This window comes from Chroicocephalus ridibundus, chromosome 22 (genome assembly GCF_963924245.1).
Source record: "Chroicocephalus ridibundus chromosome 22, bChrRid1.1, whole genome shotgun sequence".
NCBI lineage: Eukaryota > Metazoa > Chordata > Aves > Charadriiformes > Laridae > Chroicocephalus > Chroicocephalus ridibundus.
In genome coordinates, this window is record NC_086305.1 from 2,724,395 (window position 1) to 2,749,597 (window position 25,203).

Here is a 25,203-nt window from a genome sequence, read left to right on the forward strand (position 1 = left end):
CTCCAGGCTCTGCCGCCGCCGGGGGAAGGGAGTCGGTCACGCAGCACCGCAAGAATGCGGCTCCTGCCATGACACCGTACCTCATCCCGCAGCGGGACCGGAGCCACCGCAGCACCTCCTCCCAGCACAGGCCCCATCAAACATCATCTCACCAAAAAAAAAAACAAAAGGAATTTCTTTTTTCACACTAAGAAAGCAGCAGCGTTTAGTTGAAAAGCAGAAGCCCAGCGGGTGCTCGGCCAAGAAGGAGAGGGGTCTGGGATTCACAGCCTGGTGCCACCATCGCCCGTGGGGAATGGACGAGACAACCGGCGCCAGGCTCGATCATAATCCCATCCTGCTCAGCCGAGGGCTGAGCACCCAGCCCTGGATAACTCACGCTCCGCTAATGACCCCGGGGTGCCAGATCCCCTCCCCGGCTGCGCATGGAGAAGGGCAGCCCCAGGGCGAGCTCTGACAGGCGATGCACCACGGGGAAACTCCCTCAACACCATCACAGCGGGGATTAAACGCACTCGGATTTATTCCATCAATCATTCAACGCTTCAGCCGGGACTGACCCCCCCCCGGCACACACGGCTCCGCTATCTGCAGCCGCACTCGTCCACCACCATGTCCTCGTAGTGCCTCAGCACCACATTGTCGTTGTTGTCGTAGTAGAGGATGGAGATGGGGGACAGCCTGACGGGGACGCAGCAGGGCTGGGGGGTCCCCTCGGGGTCCAGCGAGTGCACCATGGTCTGGAGGATGGCGTGGTTGGTGCTGTTCAGCTCGGCCGTCAGGGGAAAGGGGCACTCGCCCAGGCAGTAGTTGGCCATGTAGCCCTGCGGCGCGATGATCCAGTTCTCCCAGCCCACGTCGCTGAAGCTGATGTAAAGCCGCCGGGGCTTGCAGAGGTTGCTGGGAGTGACGGGGGCGTAGTGGGCACTTCTCCTCCTCCTGGAAGCCTTGCACTGCTGCTGGCTGAGGGTCACCACCAGCAGAGAGGTGTCCAGGAAGGAGTCGATGCTGGCGCAGAGGCTCCGCAGCCCCCGGCTCGCCAGGGCTGATGCACCGTCTCCGCTGCTCACCGAGATCTCCAGGATCAAGCCCAGATTCCTGCTGTGTGTTCTCCAGTCCTTCGCCACCCCGCTCAGGTTGAAGAGAAGAGACTTGTGCAGCTGGGCGAAGGACTGCTGCACCAGCAGCTTTCGGCCGTGCCCATGGGAGGGCATCCCCCGGAGAGACAGCTGGGAGGCTTGGTAGAGCCTCAGCTCAAAAACCTGTCCCCGGCTGGAGGTGTGGTAGGAGTTGTGGCTGAATTTGATCTCCAGCTGAGCCATCGTCAAGCGCTCGCCCTCCTCCAGCACAGAGAGATTAAAGTAGAGACGCTTCTGCAGACACAGCAGCTTCTGGGGCTGCCCGATATGAATGAAGTGGCCTGACAAAGAAGGAGAAATAGAAGTGGCGGCGGTTGAACCCCGTCACGCTGAGCGGGATCAGCCTCCCAGTGCTCCGGTTTAAGCTCTTGGCTGCACAGCGAGAGGAAGATGGGGCTGACGGTGGTGGCAGCCAAGCGCACCCGCAGGCGTCGGATGGAGATGACAACGATGCAGCGGGGTCTGTCAGCCTGATGGCACGGCCTTCAGAAAGGTCTGGAGGCACAACCGCCAGCCTGGGCTCCAGCCTGCGGCGCGGGGATGCTACAGCCATTCCAGCATCTCCCCTGCTTAACGTCTCGGGGAGTTATTTTTCCCCGGCTGTAAATATCTCCCCCCAGTACGGGGCGGGTTGTGGGGTGCCAGCTGTTTGGGACGGAGGGGAAAGGAGGGCAAATGGCAGCAACCTTTAGGGACTGGTAAGCTGCCTGCTGCAGCCAGCCCGAGGTTTCCCTTGGAAACCTGGGATCACAAGAGAAGAGAAGCTCCCTGGTGGCTCGAGACCAGGAGGACACCGACCAAACAGTTCCCGAGTAGCCGAGAAGGGCTCGGAGAGGCCACGGGCTGCAGCAGATGTGCCGCACGGTCAGCCAGAGGCATGAGGGCAAAAAGGAGGCGGCGGGGGGGGCACAGAGCCAAGCGGCCGAGCATCCCATCCCCATCCGGAGCTGGGTGCCGGCCTCACCCACAGCCACGTTACCACTGCCCAGGCGAGGAGCCACCTCCACCACCGCCAGCCCAACCTGGGATCAAACCAGCATCTCCTGGACTTGCATTAGGGGACTCCAGGACAGAGCCTTACACCCGCTGCCTCCTCTACTGACTCCTTTCTAAACTGTACGTAATTACCTACGACGACCAGAGGGACCAGAGCTTACACAGCAGGGATCGCTCCTGGAGACCCATTCTAAGCAGCGCCCCGTCCTGCCCCAGCTTCTCCCACCCAAGAGCCAGAAAAGGCAGAACCGGAGCAAAGTCTCCCCACCCAGAGACCAGAAGAGCTTCCAAAGGACAGGACCCAAACCACGGCGTTTCTGTACCTCGGTCGGCGAAGACACGGATGATGTTCCCAGGGACGTTAAATTCCTCCACCCTACAGGCATCCGCCAGGTCTTTGTCTGTAGAAGGCAGCAGCGTCTTTCTCTTCTGGAAGATCCGCCAGAGCACAGACGGCACAGGAACGGGGGTTTTCGGGCTGGGCTTGGTGCTCAGACCCAAGGATTTTAAGAGGAAACTTTCCTGCAAGCTCAACTCCATGCCCAGAACCAGGCTAAGGAGAGCCCAGGCGAGGCCGGCTCTGAAGCTGGGGAGAAGCCACATTGCTCCTCTCCTTCCCGCAGACAAAGAGCAGCCCGGGCTGGGGACCTGAGGCCGGGGTGGGGGGTGTTGATGGCCTGATTGGAGCCTTTCATCTGGTTAGTGCTCAATTAGCACCCAGGGATTCCCAGGATTGGGCAGAGGGTGTGAACGGTCCCCTCCAGGCTCCCCCGGACCCGTTAACCCTTTCAGGCTGCCCCCTCCCTCGGAGCTCCTACATCTCCCACGTCTCCACACCATCGAGGTCCAACAACAAAGTCCCTGGTGGCAGGGAAGAGGCTGCTCTTCCCCACACAAAGCTGCCGGCATGTGGAGCGCTGCTCCCATTCCACCAGGTCCAGGGGGAGACTCAGGTCTGGGTCTCCCTCTTGCCCCCCGCTCCCAAATCAGCTTCCCCCCCCACCCCCCAAATCACAGCATCCGACATTTCTCTCTCAAGGCCGTCAACTTCCAGCACACCGAATCTTCCAAACTCTCCCTTTGGCTCCCTGCCCACAGGACACGCAGCCCCAGGGCCAGCACGGAAAGCCATCAGCGCCCACCCCCAGCGGCACGGCCCCTTTCCAGCCATCCCAGCAAACCCGCAGCGGCACACCGATGTCGGGCAACCAGTCACCCAGCTGAATGACGAAGCCTGGGCAAGCCGGTACCACGAAATTCAGTTTGCCCACACGGGTGCTGACTCGGCACCGCCATTACCCCACTTCGGCACCGTCACTGCCCCAACGCTGCTACGACCGAGCAGAAAGAGGCCGGGGCTATCGGTTCCCTTCCTTTCCTCCATCCTGCAAATCCCGCTTGGCAGCCAAGGAGCCAAAGCACCGAGACATGCCCCGCTGAAGCCCCGCTAGGCGACAACAAGCGAGAAGGTGGGAGATCCTGCCACCGCTCCGGGCAGTTTCCATCAGCCCAAGTCACATTTCACTTTCTGGTTACCGAAGAACTTTTCCTGTGGCTCACGCAATGAGCCTGGAGTTGCATCAATAAAACAGACCAAACAAGAAAACAAAAAAAAAAAAAAACCCCAAGACAGTTAACCACGCTCTGATGGCTGGAATTAATGCCCTGAACCCCCACCCTCTGCTGCCTGCTGTCCCCAGCTAGGAGGCAGCTCCACATCCCAGGGAGGACACGGGAGCCGTGGGTGCTGCCCCACGAGAGGAGAGCAACTGGACAGCCCTGGTCGGAGGGGCTGTAAAACCCAGAGGGGCTGTAAAACCCACGGGCTTCCCGGCAGAGACCCAGCCCAGCCTCCGGACCCTGCACCACTCGGGGCCGGCGCTGCCTGGAAAACCACTGCCGGGAGCAGAAAGGATTTGTTCTTTACCGGAGCAAGCAGACATCGCTGGGTGAGAGCCTGGAGACCCCTCAGCAGGGGACCCTGCAGGACCAGGACTGGCTTTTTAAGCAACTATAAGACTTCAATGGGCGTTTTAAGCAAATCAAACCTCCTGGCCCTCATCCGGCAGGACAGGAGGCTGGAATAACGCTGCAGGGCTGGGTGTCCAGGCAGACCCGCTCACGGGAACTGCGCTGTGCCTCCACATCTCCGTATCAGGGACCCCTCCTGAGGAGGGAGGCTCAGAGGTGCCCGGCGTCACCTCCAGCCCCTGCTCGGCAGCTAGAGAGGAGCTGGCTCTGGGCTCCCCTCACCTGGACGGCGATGCCGATGGAGGAGAGGAGGTTTCCCCTCCCCAGTTTGCTGCTGGGTCAGGGGACCCCTCAGGGCTGCTGAGGAAGGGGCGGTGGGAGGGTCCAACGATAAAGACAGGGGAAATCTCAAAGGGACTGAGAACAGCCGAGGGATGGAGCGACAGGAGAAACACCAGGGGACCTAAAGCCAGCTCCAAATCCTACCTGGACCAGCAAAGCCACCAGTCACCGACAGAACCAGCATGGACTGGCTACAGAAAGCACACCAGCACCAGGTGAAGGCTGGTCACAGGCAAGCCCCGGGAGGTGCCTGATCCTGTCAGCGGCAACTCTTCCCCGGCTCCGGGCAGGGGACGAAGGGGGGTGGGGGATGAAGTTCTCCTTGTGCCTTTCGTTTGCTGGGTTTGAGCGCAGGGTCCCGGGTCAGTCCCCAGATCCAGCCAGGCTGCCCAGGCTGCCGCGGCCTCGCCGCCCTTACAACCGCTTGTCTTTTACAAGTCCATTCTTCAGGTGCATCCTGTGAAAAAGACAGCACGGCAGGCAGTGAGCCTTGGTGGCCGCACCGGCTCGCCCTCCCTTACTCTCACAGATCGCTACCGAGGTCGGACCTGTCGTGACAGGGCTCGGTTTGTCCCCGGTCAGCCAGAGCCGCCCTGTGGGACCCAGCACCTTCCCAGACCCGGTGCTCACCACACGAAGCGCAGATTCTGCGCCAAGCAAAGGGCCAGTCCCACGCCGTGGGCAGGGAAGGGGTGGGTGAGGATTCACAGGACAGGAAGATGGACGGACACACCACAACGTGCGGCGTGGAGATACAAAGCCCTTCCTGATACTTGCAGCAGTGTTTTACACTCTCTGCCGAAGCACCCGGCTTTTCTGTCTTCCAGCCCAGTGATGGACCCTCTGACAGTGGCTGCAGGGCCCTGGGCGGTCTGCCCGCACCCCTTCCCCTGGCCCACAGATGCTGTACACGTGCGTGATCCCCCCCCGCCCACATACCCTTCTTTCAGAGCATTGGGCAGCTGGAGTCCAGCCTCCTTCTTCTTGACCGTTGTGGTTTTCTTGCTGTCCTCCACATCGTACTCGCGCACGTCGTTCACCTCCTGCATCTGCCCCATCAGCACCTTGGCCACAAACAGGACGATGTACTGTGGGGGGAGAGACGCCGTCAGCCACAAACCCCGAGGCTTTGAGCTGCGCCGCCCAACCTGCCCACTTGCTACGTGGGACCTTTCTCTGCTGTCCTCAACCCCGAGAAGAGCAGGGGAGATCCCTCCGGGATGGCCAAAGCCCTGGGATGTGGCTGATGACCAGCCGCAGTGGGAGCAGCACTCCTGCAACTGCCCGTAACTGATTTCATCCCCCCAGGATGATGAACTCGGATGCTGCCCATGGCCGAAGCTCGCTGACGTGAGCCCTCCAAGTCCACCCTTTTCACCCCCTCCCCAAAGCTTCCGGGGATGCCAGAGCTTTTACACCCCTATTGAGTTCCAGCCTGCCCCAACTGCTGCTACCGCTCCCTCCCCGGGGATCCCCGGGGTGCCAGACAGTCTGAATTCCAGCACAGAGGAGCCCCCCAGGCACTGACAGGGGTTTCCCTCCTCCCCCACCACCCCTCGGTCCTCCCAAGCCTCCTCCATCCCTGCAGCCCCCCAGCCGCCCCCAAAGGCGGGCAGGCAGCAGGGGCCGTGCCCGAGCGGCAGAGGAGGGAGAAGGTAGCGCAGGGGTTGCTGAGCTCCCCCTACTCACCAGAAACCAGTAGATGTTCATCAGAGTGAGGATGAGGAGCAGAGCATTGAAGAAGAAGTAGAAGGGGATATTCGGGACCGACTGGAGGCTGGAGTAGCAAGTGGCGTAGAGCACCTTGAGGGGGAACCAGTAGAGACGGAACCAGAACCTGCCAGGGCAGAGGGAGCAGGGTGGGTTTAAGGGGGATCCTGGGGGAGGCGTGAGACCCAGCACAACCTCCCGCCCCCAGGCAGCCCTCGCCAGCGTCCCTTGCAGTCCCTGCTCCGGGCACCCGGCTCGGGTTCACAGGCTGGCTCTAGGTGGGACTTCACACAGACCCCGTGAGAGGGCAGCCATGGAGGGGGCAATCCAATTCCTGCGGGCAGAAAAGGCTTGGCAGCAGAGGCCGGGCAGAGAAAGGGCTGCCTCAGGGTAGAGAGGCAGGTCTATGGTGAAAATTCTCTCAACTGGATGGAAGGGAATACAGCTGGAAGGTTTTCTTAGTCCTGTGCATCCCTGGTTTATCACTAAAAACCTTGGCTGCTGAGCAGCCCGTGGAGAGGGAGGAAGGAGGGGGACAATGAGGAGCGACAACCTGCAAGTTACCCATCTCTGTTCTTCATCTTGTTTTTTTTGTCCTGCCTTGCCCCCAGAGGAACAGCAAGGCTGGAATCTGGGACAGCCCTACGTCCTGTTTCCTTCTTGCAAAAGCGCTTCTTACTGCCGAAACCAAGCGAGTGGGAAAATGGAAACAGCTCCTCCTCCCCTGGGGTCATTTGTCATGCTGCAAGCGAGATTTCACAGGCACTTGTGTGGTGACAGACGGCAAAGCGACTACAGAAGGATTCCAAGCCCAGCATGGGGTCAGGCTCTGCGGGAACCTCTTCCCAAGCCGTTTTTTGAAAGGGCTCGTTCCCAGGCAGACAAACCCAGCCAGCTCTGCCCCGGGGCAGCGGGGGCTCCGCAAAGGCTGGCGAGGAGGGCTGGGAGCCGGCTGAGGGCTGGGAGCCGGCTGAGGGCTGGGAGCCGGCTGAGGGCTGGGCAGGCGGCCAAGCTCACCAGCTGACGCTGAAGGTGAGGCAGCCGATGTTGGAGATGATGTCGTTGAGGCGATGATAGACTCCCCCCCGGTGCTTGAAGTAGACGTTGAGCTTGGTGAATTCCAGCTGCACGTCATTGACGTCGTGCAGGAAGAGCACCAGGATGCCCACGTTGTGGTACCTGTGGGAAAGAGGGGAGTCAGGGAGGGAGATGTGTGGGGCGGCGGGTCCATGGTAGCACCCAGCACCCACGGTCCATCACGCCGGGAGCAGCCAGAGTTCCTGAATAATCCAGACAAACAAGCCTGGCACGGCCCAGCCTGGCACTGCGCAACGGCTCACGAGCACAGGGATTGCTGCGGGAGCATGGAGGAAGAGGAGACACCACCACCAACCCAGCAAGAGAGTCACAGACTGGCAGGGGTTGGAAGGGACTTTGGAGACCATCTTGTCCAACCCCCCTGCCCAAGCAGAGTCACCCAGTGCAGGTGGCACAGGAACCCATCCAGGCAGGTTTTGAGTGTCTCCAGAGCAGGAGACTCCACCACCTCTGTGGAGCCTGTCCCAGACCCCCGCCACCCTCACAAGAAAGAAGATTTTCCTCATGTTGAGAGGGAATTTCCCATGTTCCAGTTTGTGCCCCGTTGCCTCTTGTCCTGTCACCAGGCACTGCTGAAAAGAGCCTGGCCCCATCCTCCTGACACCCGCCCTTTAGCTACTGATAAGCGTTGATGAGATCAGTCCCGCTACGTGCCCCTGAGATGCCGGTGAAGGCGGCAGCTTTTGCCGTGTGGCTGCCCAAGGCCACGCCAGGCACGTTGCGGTGTCACAGCCAAGGACCTCACCTGAAAGCGTAGGAGAAGGCTATGAGGGTCAGCGTGACCACATGGTGGAGGAGCATGACAACGGAGTCCTTGCGCCACGTGTCCATGTAGGCGGTGGCATAGATGGAGTGCCCGTAGAAGCTGCACTGCAACAGGTAGGCGATGGCGATGTCCGTGGGCACGTCCATGCCCTTCTTCCAGCCTGGGGCGGGACAAAGACACCCGGGTGAGCCCAAAGCCATGAGCACGGAGCCTCCGTCAGCAGCAGAGGCGGGAGCGCAAACCTCGGGGAGCCCCGAGCAGCCCCAGCACCTCGCTGTGCTCAGGGGCTCCCACCCAGGACCTCACGGAGGCAAAGGCTGGAAGAGAAGCCAGGTGTCCCGGCTCCCAAACGCTGCCTTTGGCGTTAGACCCCTTCCCTCTCCCAGATCTAAAGGAGAAGCGTTTGATTTACTCCTCTCCTGCTTTAACCCCTCCTGGCACGTCCCAGCCCCTGCTGTCCGCAGTAGCCACTAGGTGACTCTCTCTGTAACCAAATGAAGGGAGACAGCCTGTTGTGCCCTTTCTGCACCCACAGCATCATGAAAAAGGCAATTTAGGGCTTCGGTCTTCTCCCTCGCTCACCCCAACTCCCCTTCCCTTGTTCAACCCAGCCGTCCCAGCAACCTGGACACCCTAATCCATCCCCACTTCTCCCTGGTTCTTGCTGTACCGTAAAAGACGGACGGTGGGTCGTAGAAGAAGGGGTAGTCGGTGAAGAAGAGCAGGTAAATGCCATATGACCAGGATAACGTGTAGAAAAGCAGCTTCCAGGCACTCTCAGGCATCTTGGCAGCATCTTTGGGCTGCAAGTTGCACCACTCCCCAAAGGGCTGCAAGGAGAAGGGAGCGGTATCGTCACACAGGGCACACAGCACCGAATCTCCCAGAGACTCGAGCTCCGCGTGAGCTACCAGACAGGGCAAAACCAGGGTCACGAGCCCCATTTTTCCAAACCTCACGTTTTCCTTCTTTACAGCGTGAATACGGAGGTCAAAGAGGCTCTAGAGAGAGCCTGAAGCAGGGAAAAGCATGAGGCTAGAAACCCTTCTGCTCAGCCAGGGCGAGGAGCTGCGAAAGCAGAGCCCCAGGAGAAGGCAGAAGCCTTTGGGACACGTCCCACAGTCCGGGCACCGCTCCATCACCCTGGCTCCAGGAGCAGGGCTGACCACAGCTGGCTTTTGCAGAACAGAGTCAATAACTAATAAAATAAAAATCAACTCCTATCTGCACAAGGAAACCCAGAAGAAGCAGCCGTACCGACGCTACCCCTGTGCATATGGGCTTCGTAGCGCTGCCAGCTCCCAGAAAAGTCTTCCAACGGAGGAAGCAAAGGCTTTGCAGAGTCCTAAACACGCAGCTGCTGCCGCTCCCCGACCAGAACAGCAGGAGACCCCCCACGTGCACTGGAGGGGGCAGCTTTGCAGGTAAGGAGTCAGTAAAGGCTGGGCTACCAGCTCCTCTTGCTCTCTCGCACCGACCCACGCTCATACGCGTTTCCCAGCAGCGTTTCTGGCTGACCGGCACCGAAACAGCTGACCTGCTGCTGGTTTTCCCCCCTCCCTGCGGTTTGCAGCACCCCTCCCACCAGCTGGGGCTCTGAAACAGGAGGCGAAGCCTCCCCAAATATGGCCAAAGCGAGGGATGTGAGGACGAGCGGTTCTGCAGATTGCTCGTGCGAATCAGAACGAAACTTTCTCACCCTGCGTTCCCCGGGCTCCCGAGGACGACCGGCACCACCCCAGCTCTCCCGACACCGCAGCAGCGAGAGCGCGGGGCCACCGAGGCCGGGGCAACTTGGAAACCGCCGGGAAAGCAAAGCCCCAGCATTAAACAGTAAAACGGAGCAGCCGCCGCTACCCTTCACCTCGGACCGCGTGCCGGCGAGCGAGGGATGCTGCACGCCGAGCGTGCCGCCGGCTCAGCCAGGGCTCCGGGCAGGGATGTTTTCCCCTCGGTGGCAGCTGAGCAACGCCAGGCACCGCTTCTGCTTCTCATCATGAGAGCGACAGAGCCCTGTCAGCCCGGCCAACCTCTGCCCCCCCTGGTGCGGCGGCAGGGCAGCAGCCAGCGCAGGGGGAGCGCTGCTCAAGGTCCGGAGGGAACCATTGCTGCCTGAAACAGATAACACCCAAAGGCCCCCGGCCGAGAGCTCCCCAGGGAGAGACCAGATAAACTCGAGATGAAAATAAAATGCCTGCAAAGTAACTGTACCCTGCCCCAGGTCAGCACTCTCTGCAGCCGGCGCTCGGCCCCCCGATGCTCAAAGGCTATATTAAGGCCCCAGCTGTCCCTGGGCAGCGGCTGGTCTGGCTTTTAGCCCCTCTCTACACCAGGTTTTCAAAGGATTCCGCTCCAAGCATTGTCCCAGCCTAAAAGCGCTTTGTTCTACACGCTGAATTTCCCAGCACTGGTCAGACCTGGAAGCAGCAGCCCCGCAAAGCTCTGCCAAGTTGTCCGTATCCCCCCCCGCCGCCCCAGCCCCCAGCTATAGAGGCTCAGCTCTGGGCCCCCCACCAGCGCATCTCGCATGCGAAGCATGGCTGTCCCCATTGAGACCAGGAACACGCTGCCGCCGCCAAGGCTCCTTCCAACAGGAGCCACGGCAGGAAAAAAGAGGAGGAAGCTTGAAGGGTGAATAAATAATGCAGAGACAGGAAGTCCTGAGCCCAGAAAGCATGAATTATTTGTGTCTCCATACAGTGGAGCATAGAAGTGGCTCAGACACGGGGACAGCTCGCCACACTACCAGGACAGTGGGCTGCAGAGCCTCCTGCCCTCCCCAGCCGGGGCTGAATTCAGGGTGCTGAGCTTGGCCCCAAATCCCCCTCGCAGCCTGGCTGCCCATCGCCCGCCAAGGCGGCTCCCTGCCCACGGAGGGCGAAGGACACCACATTTCTGCCCCCGGCAGGCAGAGCCGATGACAAGGACCATCACCCCCGGGGCAGTCACACGCTACTGAGACAACCTGCGTTTTACGGACACGCGGAGCCCCGGCAGAGATGGCAGAAGCGCAGAAAATTGCCACCGCGAGCCTGCAGTCACGGCTTGATGAAGAGACACTGCAGGCACGGCAGCAGGTCCCGGTCTGGAGCAAAAGCAAGACCCAGGGAAGGGCTACCCCACTCCAGCTTGTGGTGGCCATGGCTCAGAGAGGGTTTAGCCCTGACTGCACATACGGTTAGCGACAAGTCCTGGAGAGAGCCACCCTCCTCCCTTCAATAGCCATGGTGCATCTTGCCCTCCTCCCTTCAATAGCCACGGGGCATCCCAGGCCGTACCCTGAGCACTACAGAAACGGGACTTGGCTCTGGAGAAGACACAGGGAGGGATCGGAAGAGAACCAGCATCGCACAGGGGGCTGGGGGGACAAATGAATGGCCCTGGAGAGGCCCCACCAAAACCAGGACCACTTGCGTGGGGAAGCGCCAGCCAAGGAGATGCCCGGACCAGCCCACACCATGCAGGAGATGCATCTGCCCTCTCCCAGGGGCTGGGAGATGCGCAAGGTGGGGGATGTCCTCCCGCTACCCAGCTGCCGTTCCCACGGCAACGGAGCAGAGATGCCTGTTGCTAAGGGTGACGGGCGCTGCGGCGGGAACAGCGGATCCGGATGAAAGAGCCCAAGGCTCTTGGCAAGTGATGTAATGGGGTTGCGCTTAAAGGGCGACCGGCTCTTCCTCCCTCCTCCTCCTCGCCACCCCCACGCAAACCTTCGCAGGCATCTTCTGATTCACCCGTAAAATTACTGGGTCTGAGGGACGTGACTGTTCCCCCGCAGCCTGCGGGGACTGAAGGAGGGGGACGGAGCAGAGCAGCGGGTGCGAGCACCCTGCGAGAGCAGTTTGGAGCTGGAAAGAGAAACCGACTGGAAACCGTCGCTGCCCACAGCTCTGCTGAAGTGTCAAAAAAATACTCGCAGCAAAAAGCAAACACACGCTCTCTTCCTTTTTACAGCCTCCGGCACTGGAGGAAAGCAGCCAGTCCCCTCAAATCTACAACCGGCTGAAGCAGCAGGACACGAGTCCTTCCAGCAACCCGGCAGGCTCGCGGTGATGGGTTATGAATTGAGGCTTGTTACAGAGGAATCGTATCCCCCCCGGCCGCCCCCATCGCCTCTGCCACCTCCCCAGCCCAGGGACGAGAGCCCAGCCAAATCCCAGCCATGCCGCGCCTGGGCACGACAAGTTCCCCAGAGGAACACAAAGGAATGGCTGGCACGAAGCACCCTCGGCCCAGGGAACTGGCAGCTTTACATCAGTTTTTACTCAATGCAGATGATAATGATGAGCCAGCAGAGCTCCAATTCAAAACCCGGCCACAGCCAACAGCTACTGCCTCTTCCGCGGCGGCGGCACAGCTCCCCGCAGCCCGGCATGCTCCTGCTCAGGGCTGCCACGGTGTCTTTCCACCCCAAGGGACGACGTCCCCTCCGTACCCAGCCTGGACGCTGCTCCTGGACGGGCTGCCACCCCCCGCCACAGCAGCAATGGGACACAGAGCCTGCAGAAGGAAAGAGCCAGTAAAATGTCACTGTTCTCTAAACGTGAAGAAACGGGTCTCCTGGAGCCTGCGGACCCGAGGGCAGTGGCTGTCACCCTGCTGGGAAAGGGGAACAAACCCAGCCCAGCAGAAAGAGCTCCAGCTCTCCTTGCTCCATCCCCGCAGCTGCTCAGTGCCTCAGTTTCCCCATCCCTGCAGCAGCTGAGACACTGGGAAGCTGCGTTAGGCTCTGGACTCCTATAAACACGTAGAAAAGAGACACTACGACAATAGCAACAAACCAACAGACGTTATTTCTTCCTCGGTAAGCGGTAAAGCTTGCCCCGAAGAGAGAAAAGCAAGAGAAGACACTCTTTGAAGAGAAGACACAGCTGCCCCCGGGGTGCCGCGGGGGCTGAATAACCTCCTCATGCCTGACTGCTGACACAGCGGCACCGGGAGAGCAGCCCCCGCGCCGGGACGCAGCTTCATTCCCCGGGGTGAAGAAAAGGCCCATTGTTGTGGGTTTCTCCCCTCGAGTTTCCAGGGTTCGTGCTTCAAACAGCGGGCAGAGCGCAGCAGGAGAGCCAGGCAGAGCCCTCTCCCACCCCCGGGCTCCGTCGGTCTCCTCCGCCCTCCGCAGAGATTGTGTTGGGCAGACGGTTTTCAGGACGGCGATAATTCCCCCTCAGCGCCGGGGCTTGGAAAAACAAGTCTTGACAATACCATAGGGTAAAGTTGCATAAATCGCTGAAAGGGATAATAGGGACCTTTGCTTTCCAGCTTCCACATCCTTCCTGGGGCTATACCGTATCTCTCACCTAGAAACCCTGCTGTCCAGAGCACATTTTTCAACTGACCCAACACTTTTCCTTGCAGAGGACACGGCAATGCCTTACAAATCCCGACACCACCAAGGCAGCAAGCTGACTAGTGCCTGGGCCAAAAACGGAAAACATTTCCCCACCGCAGAGCAAAGGCAGACAGTCGTTAAGGACGGAGGCGATACCTGACGAACATCACCAGACTCAGAGGCAGCTTTTACAAGTGAGGATTTTGCTCACTTACGGACTTGCACTTTGCTGACTTCGGGGACTTTAACTCCCAGCAGCAAAGATGGCTCAGGGTAGTTTAGGGCTGCAAGTGTCCTCCTGGGCTTGCCACAGCTCTTCTGGATCATCTCTAAGCGTGAATCTAGGTGTGCTCTTAGTTTTATCTATTCAAGATAAACTTCACTGCACTGCTCAAGCCTGGCTCGGGGACGGAGACTGCCAGCACGGGCTCACCAAGCCTTTCCCAAGCCAAGTTGCCTGGTCCTATTCCAACGGCACTTGGCCTTGGCACCTTTAACTAATGCGGAGATGCTCAGGTTGCTGCTTTTTAATCAAACTCCTCAGAGCCTGGCTGCAGCCACTCTCCAAACAGGGGACACACCAAGGACGGTGGCTTTCAGAGACCGATGGAGCTCAGACACCAGCGGCGGCAGGAGGACAGGGCACACAAACCGAGGAGGCTTTGAGGGATGGGAACACTTGCCTAGACCCGGCTTGGTCTTCGTTTCTGAAGGTGGCCTGCAGCTCCAGTGAGCTGGTACAACCAGACATGGCCCAAGCATCACTGAAGTTTATGCACCCTGAAGTCAAGGGGACCAAGAGCAGAGACCCTCGGGCCAGACCCTAGAGAGGACGGAGACATCCCTCAGGCCTTTGCAGGGATGCCCATGCCCCCAGTACAGCTCATTTTGGGGTCCTTCCCTACCTAGTAATGCACAATTGCTCAGCTAACTGGCATCCTTCCAACACCAAAATAACTCCTCTCCATATTTGCACCAAGTGAGGATTCTGCGAAGGAGAGGCAACGGCCAAAAATCACCTTTGCTCTAAGTACAGCGGGAAAACCACGTCTAATGCCCAGGCACCGACCCAGTCATTGTAACAGGTGAAAGTTGGCACTTTCAAACGCTAACCAAAGCCCTCCCACCACAGGCACAGCCGTTACCCCTGCTCCAAGCCAACTGCGAGACCTTTTGCGACAAAGACGATGTGGGACAAATGCTGTGGTCCTAGAAGAGGGCGAGGAGCCTCCCCTCCCGTTCTCGCGATCCCACTGATAAAAATGGGGCCATGCAGCGAGCACAGGAAGAGGTATTGGCTTTAACGCACGCCGTTCTCGCAGGAGCGGTCACGGCCAGAGCTAAGTAAGGTGCACTTTATGCTCCAAGCTTCAAGGCCTTGTGGCAAGAGTCACTTCCTCTTCGGGCACAGAGAATCACAATCCAAGCGGCAAGATTTATTATTTATAAATAACACGCAGGAAGGCAGCATTCTCCGGACACTGAGTGGATTCATTTTTATAACCATGAGCGTTTCAGTTCTTGCAGGGAACATAAAGAGATTCAAAATGAGGAAGGATGCTCCTCAAGTCTGCACTGGGAAGCGAAGGCCCGAGCACGGGAGAAGTTTCCTCCCAGGGTTACACAGAAGGTCTCTTTTCTTGCTGACTTTAATCCTGAATGACCCCACTCCGCCGCTGCCCGTACAGGGGTCACACAACACGAACTGATTTCCTAAGTACTGCCAGAGGTCTCAGAGGAAAGCAACAACCTCCAGCTTTTCCCATGGCAAAGCAGAGAAATGCTTCAAGATCCTTAAAAATATATATATAGAGAGAGAGAGAGAGAGTGAGTTGTCTCTGCCTATTGTTACCCTTCCACCTATCTGCAGGGAGCAAACTGATGCTATCACAATTTCGCTCAGCATCTCCTCACTGTAACACATGCAGATGTAGCCACAGGAACCGGCTCCCATCAACCCCCCTCCCTCTTCTGCAATTACAAGTGTGACCCATTTCTGGGAAGGAGAGACGCCTCGGCACTCGTACAAGCTGCCAAGCATCCTCCGAGGGCTTTTTTTTCACGCCCCGATCACCACTCGCTCTGTAAAGGTGAGCCTTACGCAAGGAGGAACCGGAGCATGAAGGAAATTACCTCCGATTTGTTACGACAGACCTAGGGTTACCTCCAACCTCGTTAAACCCAGTCCCAGCGCTCCCAGGCACTGTACGCTGCCCATCAGTAGCCGCAGGCAGACAGGAGTGCAGGTAACAAGGAGAAATTCAGTCCTCCATGAAAAGCCAGCACGTTACCTTGCCTACGTGCTGCTTTAGCAGCTTCAAACCACTCCAGAGGACTCAGACCGGCACCTTGCACAAGGTCAAGATCCACCTGGCGTTACCAGATAAGCAAAGCCAGCTCTGAGCGGTAAAGGAAGAGCCACTTTAAAGGCAGGCTCGGCAGCAGAGAGAGGACAGCAGTAACTCCCAAGAGCCTAATTACGGGATGCGAAGTAGCTGTCTTTAATCTGTGAAGCAGCCTCTGAAGGAAGCGGTTCGCCCAGGGAACGAGGCCTGTCCCACATAGCTGCAAAGAACCACGCGTGCTCTTGCAGCTACTCAAGGCCTCGTGCCACCACACTCACGGCTGGCTGAGAAAAGGGCCGTCTCCTCATCCCTGAGGCCCAAAATACAGCATCTCCATTGCTTCTGCCTTCCTAAGTCCTATCAAGGCCAGGGTAATTGCAGAGCGAAGCGTGCAGCATCTCTCTAGGAAAGCAGCGTGGAAGAGACCGGCTCTGCTGGGACTGAGCCATCGGAAAGAACAGGGAGGTCTCATTTCGTTACTGATGCTTTTCACAGCAAGAAATTAAACAGAGCCGTTCTGCGCTCCCCGGGCCGTCCTGCTCATCCTGTCCCTTACAAAGTACGGTCTGAACAAGGAGGAGACAACGGCCAGCAAGGCCGTTCGGGGGCTGTGGGGGTCGGATGCTCGCATCCCTGGATCCCCCCCTGCTCCGCGGAAGGTCAGCCCAGCACTGCAGCGCAGCAGCTCTCCCCACGCCATCCTCCCGCAGGACCGGGGAGGGAGAGCGGGGAAGGACATTTTTCATGCAAACCACGGATGACACATAGAAGTGGGGTCCTTTCCTTCCCCCACGCAAGAAATAACCCCCAACCCCTCCCGGGACGCAGCAAAGGGAACATGGGCCGGGGTGGGGGGGGGAGAGCTCTCCCGGTGCAGCGGGATGCTCGGTGCTCCAGGATGCAGCCCCAGGGGAAGTCGGGGGGGGGAGAAATCTTTCATGCAACCCCCCCCTCCCCGCCCAACACGCAGCCCCAGGGGAAGGAGAACGGGCTTTCCCATACAACGAGCCACCCCCGGCCCCTGGGATGCGGCCCCGGGTGGCGGAGAGGAGCCCTCCGGTACGCCGGGGACCGCGGATGTGGCCCCGGGCGGCGGAGAGAAGCCCCCCGGTACAATGGGGATGCGGCCCCGGGATGCGAAGAGGCGCCCTCCGGTGCACTGGGATGCGGCCAGAAGCCTTCCGGTGCACCGGGACCGGGGATGCGGCTCCGGGTGGCAAAGAGACGCCCTCCGGTGCGCCGGGATACGGCCAGGAGCCCTCCGGTGCACCGGGGACGCGGCCCCGGGTGACAGAGACGAGCCCTCCGGCGCACCGGGCGCCCCCACCCCGCAGCCCCGCTGGTCTCCGGTACCCCGTTCCCCGTCCCCCCCCCCCGGGATGCGGCCCGGACTGACCCGAAAGAGCCTGCGGGCGGCGGCGCGGCGCAGCGCGGTCCACGCCAGGGCGCAGAGCCCGCAGAGCAGCACCTCTCCCCAGCCCAGGTGCGCGTTCTCGGCCCAGGTCCGCCGCGACAGCTCCCAGCCGCAGTCCCCGCAGCCCCGCACGGCCGCCGCCAAGCTGCCGTAGCCCCGCCGCAGCAGCTGCCCGTAGCCGGGCATGGGCTCGGGAGGCGGCATGGCGATCAGCGCTGCCCGCCCATGGCCCGCCGCTGCCCGCCGGCTCCGCGCAGGCTCCGCGCGGGGCGGGACGGGGACGGGACTCCCCTCCCCGCCGTTACCGGGGACCTAAGAGCCGCCCCCCACCCTCCCCGCGCACGGCCCGGCCCCCTCCGGGCTCCGCTCGCCCCCTTCGGGCGGTACTCGCCCCCTCAAACCCCGACGGGGCCAGGGCAGCGCGCCCGGAGGGGAGCGGCGGCTCATTAGGTGCCCGTTAATCAGCACGGAACGGAGCAGCGGCTCATTAGATGCTTGTTAATGAGCCCAGGCGCTGGCTGAATGAAGTTATATTGCAATTTCTTACCCCCCAAAAAAACCCACAAAAAAACAAAACCAAACCAACAATGCGACGGCTCTCTTGGATGATGAGCCGTGACAATGGGCTGGAGCTGCTCCAGCAGCAAGAACCGGAGACAAATACTAATATTTCAGCATCAAGAGACAACAACTGCTGATCCGACAGTGGAAAACTGCTCTGCTTGCCAAGGGGCACCCTTTGGGTGGTGGTGGGGGCTGGAAGGTACCCACAGCGCCTTGGCAACCTTCTCCGGCACCACAGAACTCCTACAGCTCTCCATGCCCACAATGCCTCACTAAACATTCACCCTTCAACGTTTTTTCATTTAATATGCAAAGAGAAACATTTCCCCCATCTTTCTTTTTTCCATACCTCCCAGCAGAAGCCTCCGAGCAGCAGAAGATTCATCCCTTCCTCACAGAGCATTTCAGCAGAAAGCAATCAGGTGCCTCCACCCTACAGCTGAACTTGGGCACCTGTTGCAATTAAGAAGGGTCTGGAATAATGAGATACACCTGGAAAACACAAATACACATGCCCCAGAGGTCACACCTGGTGAAAGACCTGAGTGAGTGCCTCCTCCAGAAGGCAGGCAGCTTGCACTCGGGTGAGCCGCTGATTCACACAACACAAATCTTGTTATATACATGTTTAAAATGAAAAGCAAGACATCCAGAGTCACAGACAGTCAGACATTGGGCTCGCTAGGAGAAGCATGAGTTTAAGATGAAGATTCTCCTAAAATGCCATAGTCTCATAGTAAAGCACAACAGGAACCTCAGACCAAAGGTGCTGGCGCAGCGCAGTGGGATTCAGTTTCAGCCATGGAGGAGGAAATGGAATTCAGTTGTGTCCTAATGCACCAGAACTACTGGCTAAATGGCAGCTGTGGGATTCTACTGGAGATAATCACCATCATCATCTCCCAGGCACTCATGGAACTGTAACTCGAACCAGCTTGATAGCAAAAGAAACAGACAAAATAGAAATGAGTTTTATCTCATTTAAAGTCGTTCCTCTGACCGCAGCCGTTCAGCCTTTGTGTTCTCTGGAACCTCTCTAATTGGTCTGGGGCAGCAATGAGAAAACACAAACCCATTCCTCTCGGAGGTCGGGACAACATGTTCCCCTCTTCTCACAGGGCCAGCGCTGGCTCCTGCTATGCCACTTGCTTTTATTGTTTACATTTTTAAGTCAATTTATCATGGCCCATCAAGTGGGTAATGGCTGCCCCCGAGCACACAAGCCCCTTTCACATCTCCCTCAGACAGCTCCACAAAGGAAACATTCATTCCAGACTGGACCATGAATAACCCCTCACTGGAAATCGCTGCTCACTAAACAAGCCAAGGAAAGAGACAATGAGCCCTTTCAGAGCAACCTCGGCCGAGGTGGGCACAAAGGAAACGCCAGGGAGACACATTTACAGTGTAGCGCAAACCCCTCTTCTCCCCCTCCCCAAACGCAACCCAGAAGATAATGCAAATATTAGAGTTCAGATCCGCGCTGAGGGTTCCACTTGGGCATCTGCTCTTTGCATCTCTGACAGAACACAATCACCCGACACACACAGTAGCCTCAAACGCTACCCAGGAGTCCGCGGCCCCTGAAAAGCATCACCACGTAGCGTTGGGTCACGTTATGTTCCACGACACGTCAGGTCTGACAGCCACCACCGTTTCAGAAGTGACCGGTGACAAGCGCACTTCCACACGCGCTGCAGGATGTACTTTGCTGGCTCCGGGACACGAGCTGCTGCATTCTACCAACTTAAGATTAAGGCCGAGCCTATTACCATCGGATTATTTTTATTTTGGGGGAAGCTTTCCCTCTCACCAGCAGTGACCCCTGCAGCTGCGTATGCTTCTTCCAGAGGATGATGAAGTTAATGGCGGAGTCACCTGTCAGGCTGAAAGAAGATCCATAACTCAGGATTCATCCATGGATTGAAGGCAGATGCTTAAAATTAACCTTCATACTCTTCCCACCAGCGTGCCCTCGGTACAGATGACAGGGCTCAGTCCCAGAGCAGAATTACTTGAATTCCAGAAATCAAGGGGCACACAGATCCAGAAAAGGCTTTATTAGGAATGTTCAAGGTACAGAGTTGCACACTCTTGTTTTGCACTGCATTTTAAGCAGAGTTCAGGACCCAGGCAAGCCACAACGCAGGCTTTTCAGCTACCAAATTCAAGTAGCCACCGTTACATACAGGTTTGGCACCAGCTTTGCTGGACTGCAAGACCCTGCCACAGCGAGTTACGCCAGACCCCCTTGCAGAGGGCGTTTTGCCGTGTTACCAGAGAGGCTCTGGACACCAACCCCAGTTCCCAAGGTACCCCAGAGCAGGGCCACGGCCTCCTTCCCCTCTCCTCACGCGCTGGGGGCATACTGCATGGCTAGCCGGTCAAAGTCATTCTCCTTCAAATCAGAAACAAAAATAAAATTAACAAATCTTGAACTTCAGTGAAAATTTAATAAAACCTGCGTTTGCTGAAGAAAACACCGCTATCACAGCTCACTAAGGCAAAAGGAATTCTAAGAAGCAAGCTCACATGTATCAGTTCTCAATTTTTTTCAGTTTGTTCCATTTTCTCTTTGCTACTATCTTTATCCTTCTTTCCCCCTCTCCAAGTTCTCTCTTCCAGAAGGATGCTTCCACTATTCAAGCATAGAGTCCGACAGTAACAAACTTCTGACTCAAATTAAGAGCCCACATCACAGAGCTGTTCTTTCAGGATGTTACCGGGTTCAGGTCTATCACTCCTTCGTTTAACACCTGGCTCGTGTTTCTCTCACAAGGGCTAGAAAATTTGCTGGCAAGTGATGTGACAGAGAAAGACCACGGACCTGCCCCCTCTGAACTGCAGTCATCTTTACTGGTAAAGAAACCACTCGCCCCATCAGATACTGGTACGAAGCATGACAAATTCAATTTTATATGAGAAAGTAATTAGTACCTTTGCCTGATATTCCTTTATGAATGGATGATTTTTATGCGCATCTTTCAACTGTGACAAATAGCGGTTCGTAACCTGAAGGGATGAGACAGAGAAATTTAAATATCGAGATAACATGAGAAGCCAAGAGTTTAAAACACCACACTTCAATGTATTTGTTTGCAGTGAGTAAAGACCCGATTTTCTCTGTGTCCTGAACGTTAGCAGCCCCAGTTAAACCCAGTAAGACCTGTGCATACTCTGCACTTAGAAGGTAAACCTTAAATAGCGGGTTCAAGAAATAATCAGTGAGAACTGAACTTAGAACTAAAGAGACTTCTTCTGTCCAGGCCTTCCTCCAAGTATATACCATTATCTACACCACCTGTATTTCCACAAACGCTTTACTGAATACTGAAGATGTGAGCTCCCTGCACCCCAGAACTACTCTATTTTGTTAATCCCAGTCCTGATGAGAACCTACAAAACCGCAAAACCCCAGCAGAGTCTCTACGTGCACTAGGAACTTGCAGCCTGCGCTCGGCAGCAGGAACAGGCTGATCGTATCCACTTGCGGAGTACAATAAAACACGCCTCACCTCTGGCGGTTTGCCCAAGTGCTGTGACAGAACGACAAAGTTGATCAGGGTCTCGGGATGGCCACTGTCCTGCAAACAAGAACAATCACCTGATCTACCCGACTTACCGCGACCCAGCGTAACAACCAGCACAAGTTCTGCAGGAACAAGTTCTGCCCAAACCCACAGCTCACTTTACTGGAAAAGGCAAAGTAGAAGAAAGGGTAGGTCTATACAGCAATCACCCTTAGCGATATATATCAATATATTGGTATTTTCATGCAGTTTAACAGTGAAGGTCCTTGCTGGTTTACTCCATAGCCCCCTGAGAGCAACTCTGCCTGGCAAAACCAGAAAGTACCTTGTCCAGTGCCTCCTGAAGCACTCCCTCCGCGTCGTCCCACTTGCCCTGAGCCATATAGCAGGCTGCTTGCCCGTTCAGGAGCAGGAGGGTGGAGGAGCATTTGTCTGCCATCTCTTGGAAGATGTAATAGGCATCTTGTAACTTCTCCCCACCCTGCAAAGGGAGGAGACAAACACCCACCGTTTCACTACACCTGTATGTTCTTGCCACGGTTGATGGACTGGGCACAAAGTTAATTTCTAGGGTTATAAAGCCCAGGTATAAAATGTGTAAGAACCAATGCTAACAGTTGCTGGCATCCACGTGATCTCCTGTAGCACAACAGATCACTGTCAGGCCATAGATGAAAGAAATGTAAAAATATTTAATACTAAGAAGCACTTAAATGATCAAAAGATCCAGGCTTCCATTCAAAAAGAAGAAAAAAACCACTTCAAAAGAACCACTTCAGATGTTTGACGTAATAAAGGATTATGAATGAGATTTTTATAATTAAACGCACGTATGGACACCTGGCTTTTCAAAAAGTTCCAACTTCAGAAAGGTTCTACATGCAGCATCTTCCCCAGTTAGAGGTGGGATCTCTTGCAGAAAGATCTTAAGGAGAACCTAGCCGCACACTATGGTAAGGCAAGGGCTACATATGAGAGATTTCACAACAAAACCAAATGCACACTAAAAAAAGTTTTATTAATATAACAGGTTATTGCACGCATAACCTTTGACTTCACCGAATTTCAGGAGACTGCTTGTTTTCAATCACATGCTTGTCTGGACTGCCAAACTGTATGTTTTTGTCTGCTCTAAGTAGAGCATTACATTTTTTTTCTTGGAGTTTAATTGCAAGGTCTGGATGCTAGTAACGCTGCAGTTTTCCATTTTATATTATAATGTTTTGTGAAATATTTAAGTGTGGTTTAGCTCTTGCCTGTGCGAGCTGAAGGCTAAGGAGCACAGATGAAAGGCTGACAATCAAAATAGCCAGTTAATTTGTGAAGACCATTACCAATATTTTTCCGGTACTTGAAGGAAAGGAAAAAAAACAAACCACAAAACCAACAAAAATCCTGCACGCTTTTCTGAAGGCATGATATGAAAAGAGCAATTAGGAATAAGATACAGAGTGGTGCTTCTCAGATGTTGTAGGTGACGGATCCCCATTTAAGATACTCACTATGGCCAGGTTCACCCAGGCAGTTGCCAGCTGAGTAAGAGTCGCATCCTCATCTTGTTCCTGCATCTTCTTGAGTTCCTTGCTGCAGAAGCAAAGGTGGGAGTCACGTAAAAGAAAAGGCAACTTCTTTAAGGCAGAAATTAAAGGTTGTAGTTTCTTCTCTCAGTTTTTCCATCGTTATAGCACAACAGCAGCGGCAAGCTGGTAATGTGGCACAAACATCTCAGTATTTTACCAATAAAATCTGTGAAAGACCTCCCTGTTTTACTTCCCCATGAGGAGTTAGGAACCCGGGATTAGAGATTCAAACCACACTGCTGAAGATGAGATTAAAGCTAGAGGTCCCTCTCTTCCTTTAGCTTTATCCAGCTCTATTATCCCCACAACTATTGCAACTCAAAGAATAAAAATGTTCTGCAGCGTACCCGTACCTACACGCAAGGTCTTCTGTCCATTGCAGGCGGTAAAATGCTGCACCTTGGGGGAGGCCAGGGGATGAAAATTCTCTTATCAAGGCTCCCCCACCAAAACATCGTTAAGAAGCAAAGGGACACAAACTTACCGAGCCAGATCGAGCCTGTCGAGCTTCAGAAGAATCTGTATCATCATGGCCATGCTGCAATGAACAAGAGCAAAGTGATTTTGACAACTGTAGGCTTTACTGCTCCCTACACTTTGCCCGGGAACAGAGAGATGTGCTGCCAGTGCCCAGAGATGAGCCTCCTGCCGCAGGGAACCAACAGAGCGGGCGGTTCTTGGAGCAGGACCCAGAACAGGGAAGCTGTTTCCCAGCTCCCAAGTGCTCCCTTGCTGTACTGACAAAATGCTCATCTCAGCAATTCTGAGCACACACAAATCAATAAATCGGGTTCTTAAGTTTCACAAGGGAGCAATAGACTTGATATTGTAGGACGAGCACCAAATCATTTACTACTTAGAAGGCAAAGCTCAAAGCAGTTTCTCAATGGTTTGAAGGCTTTTTAGAGATAAACCAGGCCTCAGACATTTCTATGGCAACTCTCTCTAGAGTGGCTTTGCCAGCACACACCTCCACGATGCCACTTACCATTCCAAGCTCTCCCCTTGATGCAGAGCACGCAGAGCCGCATCAGGATTTTTATCATGGAAATAGATGGAAGCAGCCATCAGCAAGAAAGTAGTATTGGCTATATCAACGCTTTTTGCCATTTTCTTGTCCAAATCAGCAACAATTGCGTCCCTACGAAGAGCAAGGGTAAGAATTTGGGAGTGTTTCATTACTAAGCAAGACAACAAGATCCTGCCCCCACACAAGTCTTCCTTTTTGGGATTCATTGCAAAACCACAGAAAATCACAACAAAGGCCACACTTCAACAAGAAGCTTTCCACGTGGAAGCATGGACATGCAGGACAGGGCTTGAGTTCCAGCTTATTATCAGACTTACCTTTGACTCTCATTTGAAAGATATTCTGCAAACATCCTCACTGCCTGGAGCTCAGGGCTAGCATTGGCTTTAATTTCATCCAGGACAACACCGTATTTTCTCTATTGAAGGCAACAAAAAAAAAATAATCTATTACTAATTTTTCAGAATGCAGGCAATAACTGCTTACTTTCCAAAACCTCTGTTAGAATAACAACAACAGGAAACTTCTACTTTATGTCTCATGTCATACTGTACAAACACAGCCAAATTCCATAACCCTAAAGAGGGCTATTTACCCATATGACATTTTAAACATAAGAAAGCACCTCTCAAAGAGGCCTCACCAGGCCATCCTGACCCTACGTACAACAAATGGCATTAGCAAATGCACTACTGGCAGGGAATGCATTGCGTTCCACTGCTGAAGGAGGACTCAGACTCACAACCTCCTCAACTCCAGCCCTGCACTCGGCCTGTGCTGCTGCAAAGCACCACTCACAACCTCACCTGGGCGATGTAGGCTCGGAACAAGAAGACATCCCTCTCCACTTCCTTCTCCGGGTTAGAGGGCTGCAGGGAACAAACAAGAACCTCTCTCAGGGATCTGTACAGCCATGACCCAACCCTGCAACAGCACAGCTCCACATGCGAGACTCCCCCAGAGACACGGTACCCCCCCCCACACACACGTTCTCGGGTCCCCCCCTTCCACCTCAGCGTCCCCCTGCGAGCGCAGCGAGACGGGGGGCACCGAAAACGGACTGGGGAGAGACAGGCATTGCCGGAAGGCGCTCGGGGAGCCGCAGGACTGGGCCTTTAGACGCCCGGACAGCTGAGGGAAGGCGCGGACCCGCGGGCCAAGGGATACCCTACGCTCCCTCCGAGCCGCTCCTACCTTGACCCGCTGTGCCTCGTTGATGGCGGCCTGGTAGGCCCCGATGTAAAAGCTGTTCTTCACGTCGAAGAGCTCGTCGGCCTCGCCGCCCTGACCAGCGGAGCCCGCACCCGCCCCGGACGCCATTTCCCCGCCTCAGACACGTCTCCGGAAGCAGCTGAGCCGCGGAGGCTGCCGGGTGCCACAGTCTCC

The 25,203-nt window shown here is 56.2% G+C and overlaps 3 protein-coding genes across 3 annotated transcripts; all 3 read right to left on the reverse strand.

The window, feature by feature from the left end:
• Positions 1–505: 505 nt before the first annotated feature.
• Positions 506–2,749, reverse strand: GDF1 (growth differentiation factor 1). Its single transcript, XM_063358447.1, has 2 exons — positions 2,459–2,749; positions 506–1,420 (listed from the first exon to the last, which is right to left on the reverse strand). The coding sequence occupies exons 1-2, from the start codon at positions 2,736–2,738 to the stop codon at positions 585–587; spliced, it is 1,116 nt and encodes a 371-aa protein (XP_063214517.1). The 5' UTR covers positions 2,739–2,749; the 3' UTR covers positions 506–584.
• Positions 2,750–4,766: 2,017 nt separating this feature from the next.
• Positions 4,767–17,421, reverse strand: CERS1 (ceramide synthase 1). The gene is made up of 7 exons (XM_063358449.1): positions 17,096–17,421; positions 8,693–8,852; positions 8,002–8,182; positions 7,176–7,337; positions 6,138–6,285; positions 5,388–5,536; positions 4,767–4,905 (listed from the first exon to the last, which is right to left on the reverse strand). Exons 1-7 carry the CDS (start codon positions 17,315–17,317, stop codon positions 4,863–4,865), a joined length of 1,065 nt encoding a protein of 354 aa, XP_063214519.1. The 5' UTR covers positions 17,318–17,421; the 3' UTR covers positions 4,767–4,862.
• Positions 17,422–19,722: 2,301 nt separating this feature from the next.
• Positions 19,723–25,173, reverse strand: COPE (COPI coat complex subunit epsilon). The gene is made up of 10 exons (XM_063357676.1): positions 25,012–25,173; positions 24,624–24,686; positions 24,135–24,235; positions 23,776–23,928; positions 23,272–23,325; positions 22,710–22,791; positions 21,533–21,688; positions 21,193–21,261; positions 20,615–20,689; positions 19,723–20,075 (listed from the first exon to the last, which is right to left on the reverse strand). The coding sequence occupies exons 1-10, from the start codon at positions 25,135–25,137 to the stop codon at positions 20,028–20,030; spliced, it is 927 nt and encodes a 308-aa protein (XP_063213746.1). The 5' UTR covers positions 25,138–25,173; the 3' UTR covers positions 19,723–20,027.
• Between the last annotated feature and the right edge of the window lie 30 nt (positions 25,174–25,203).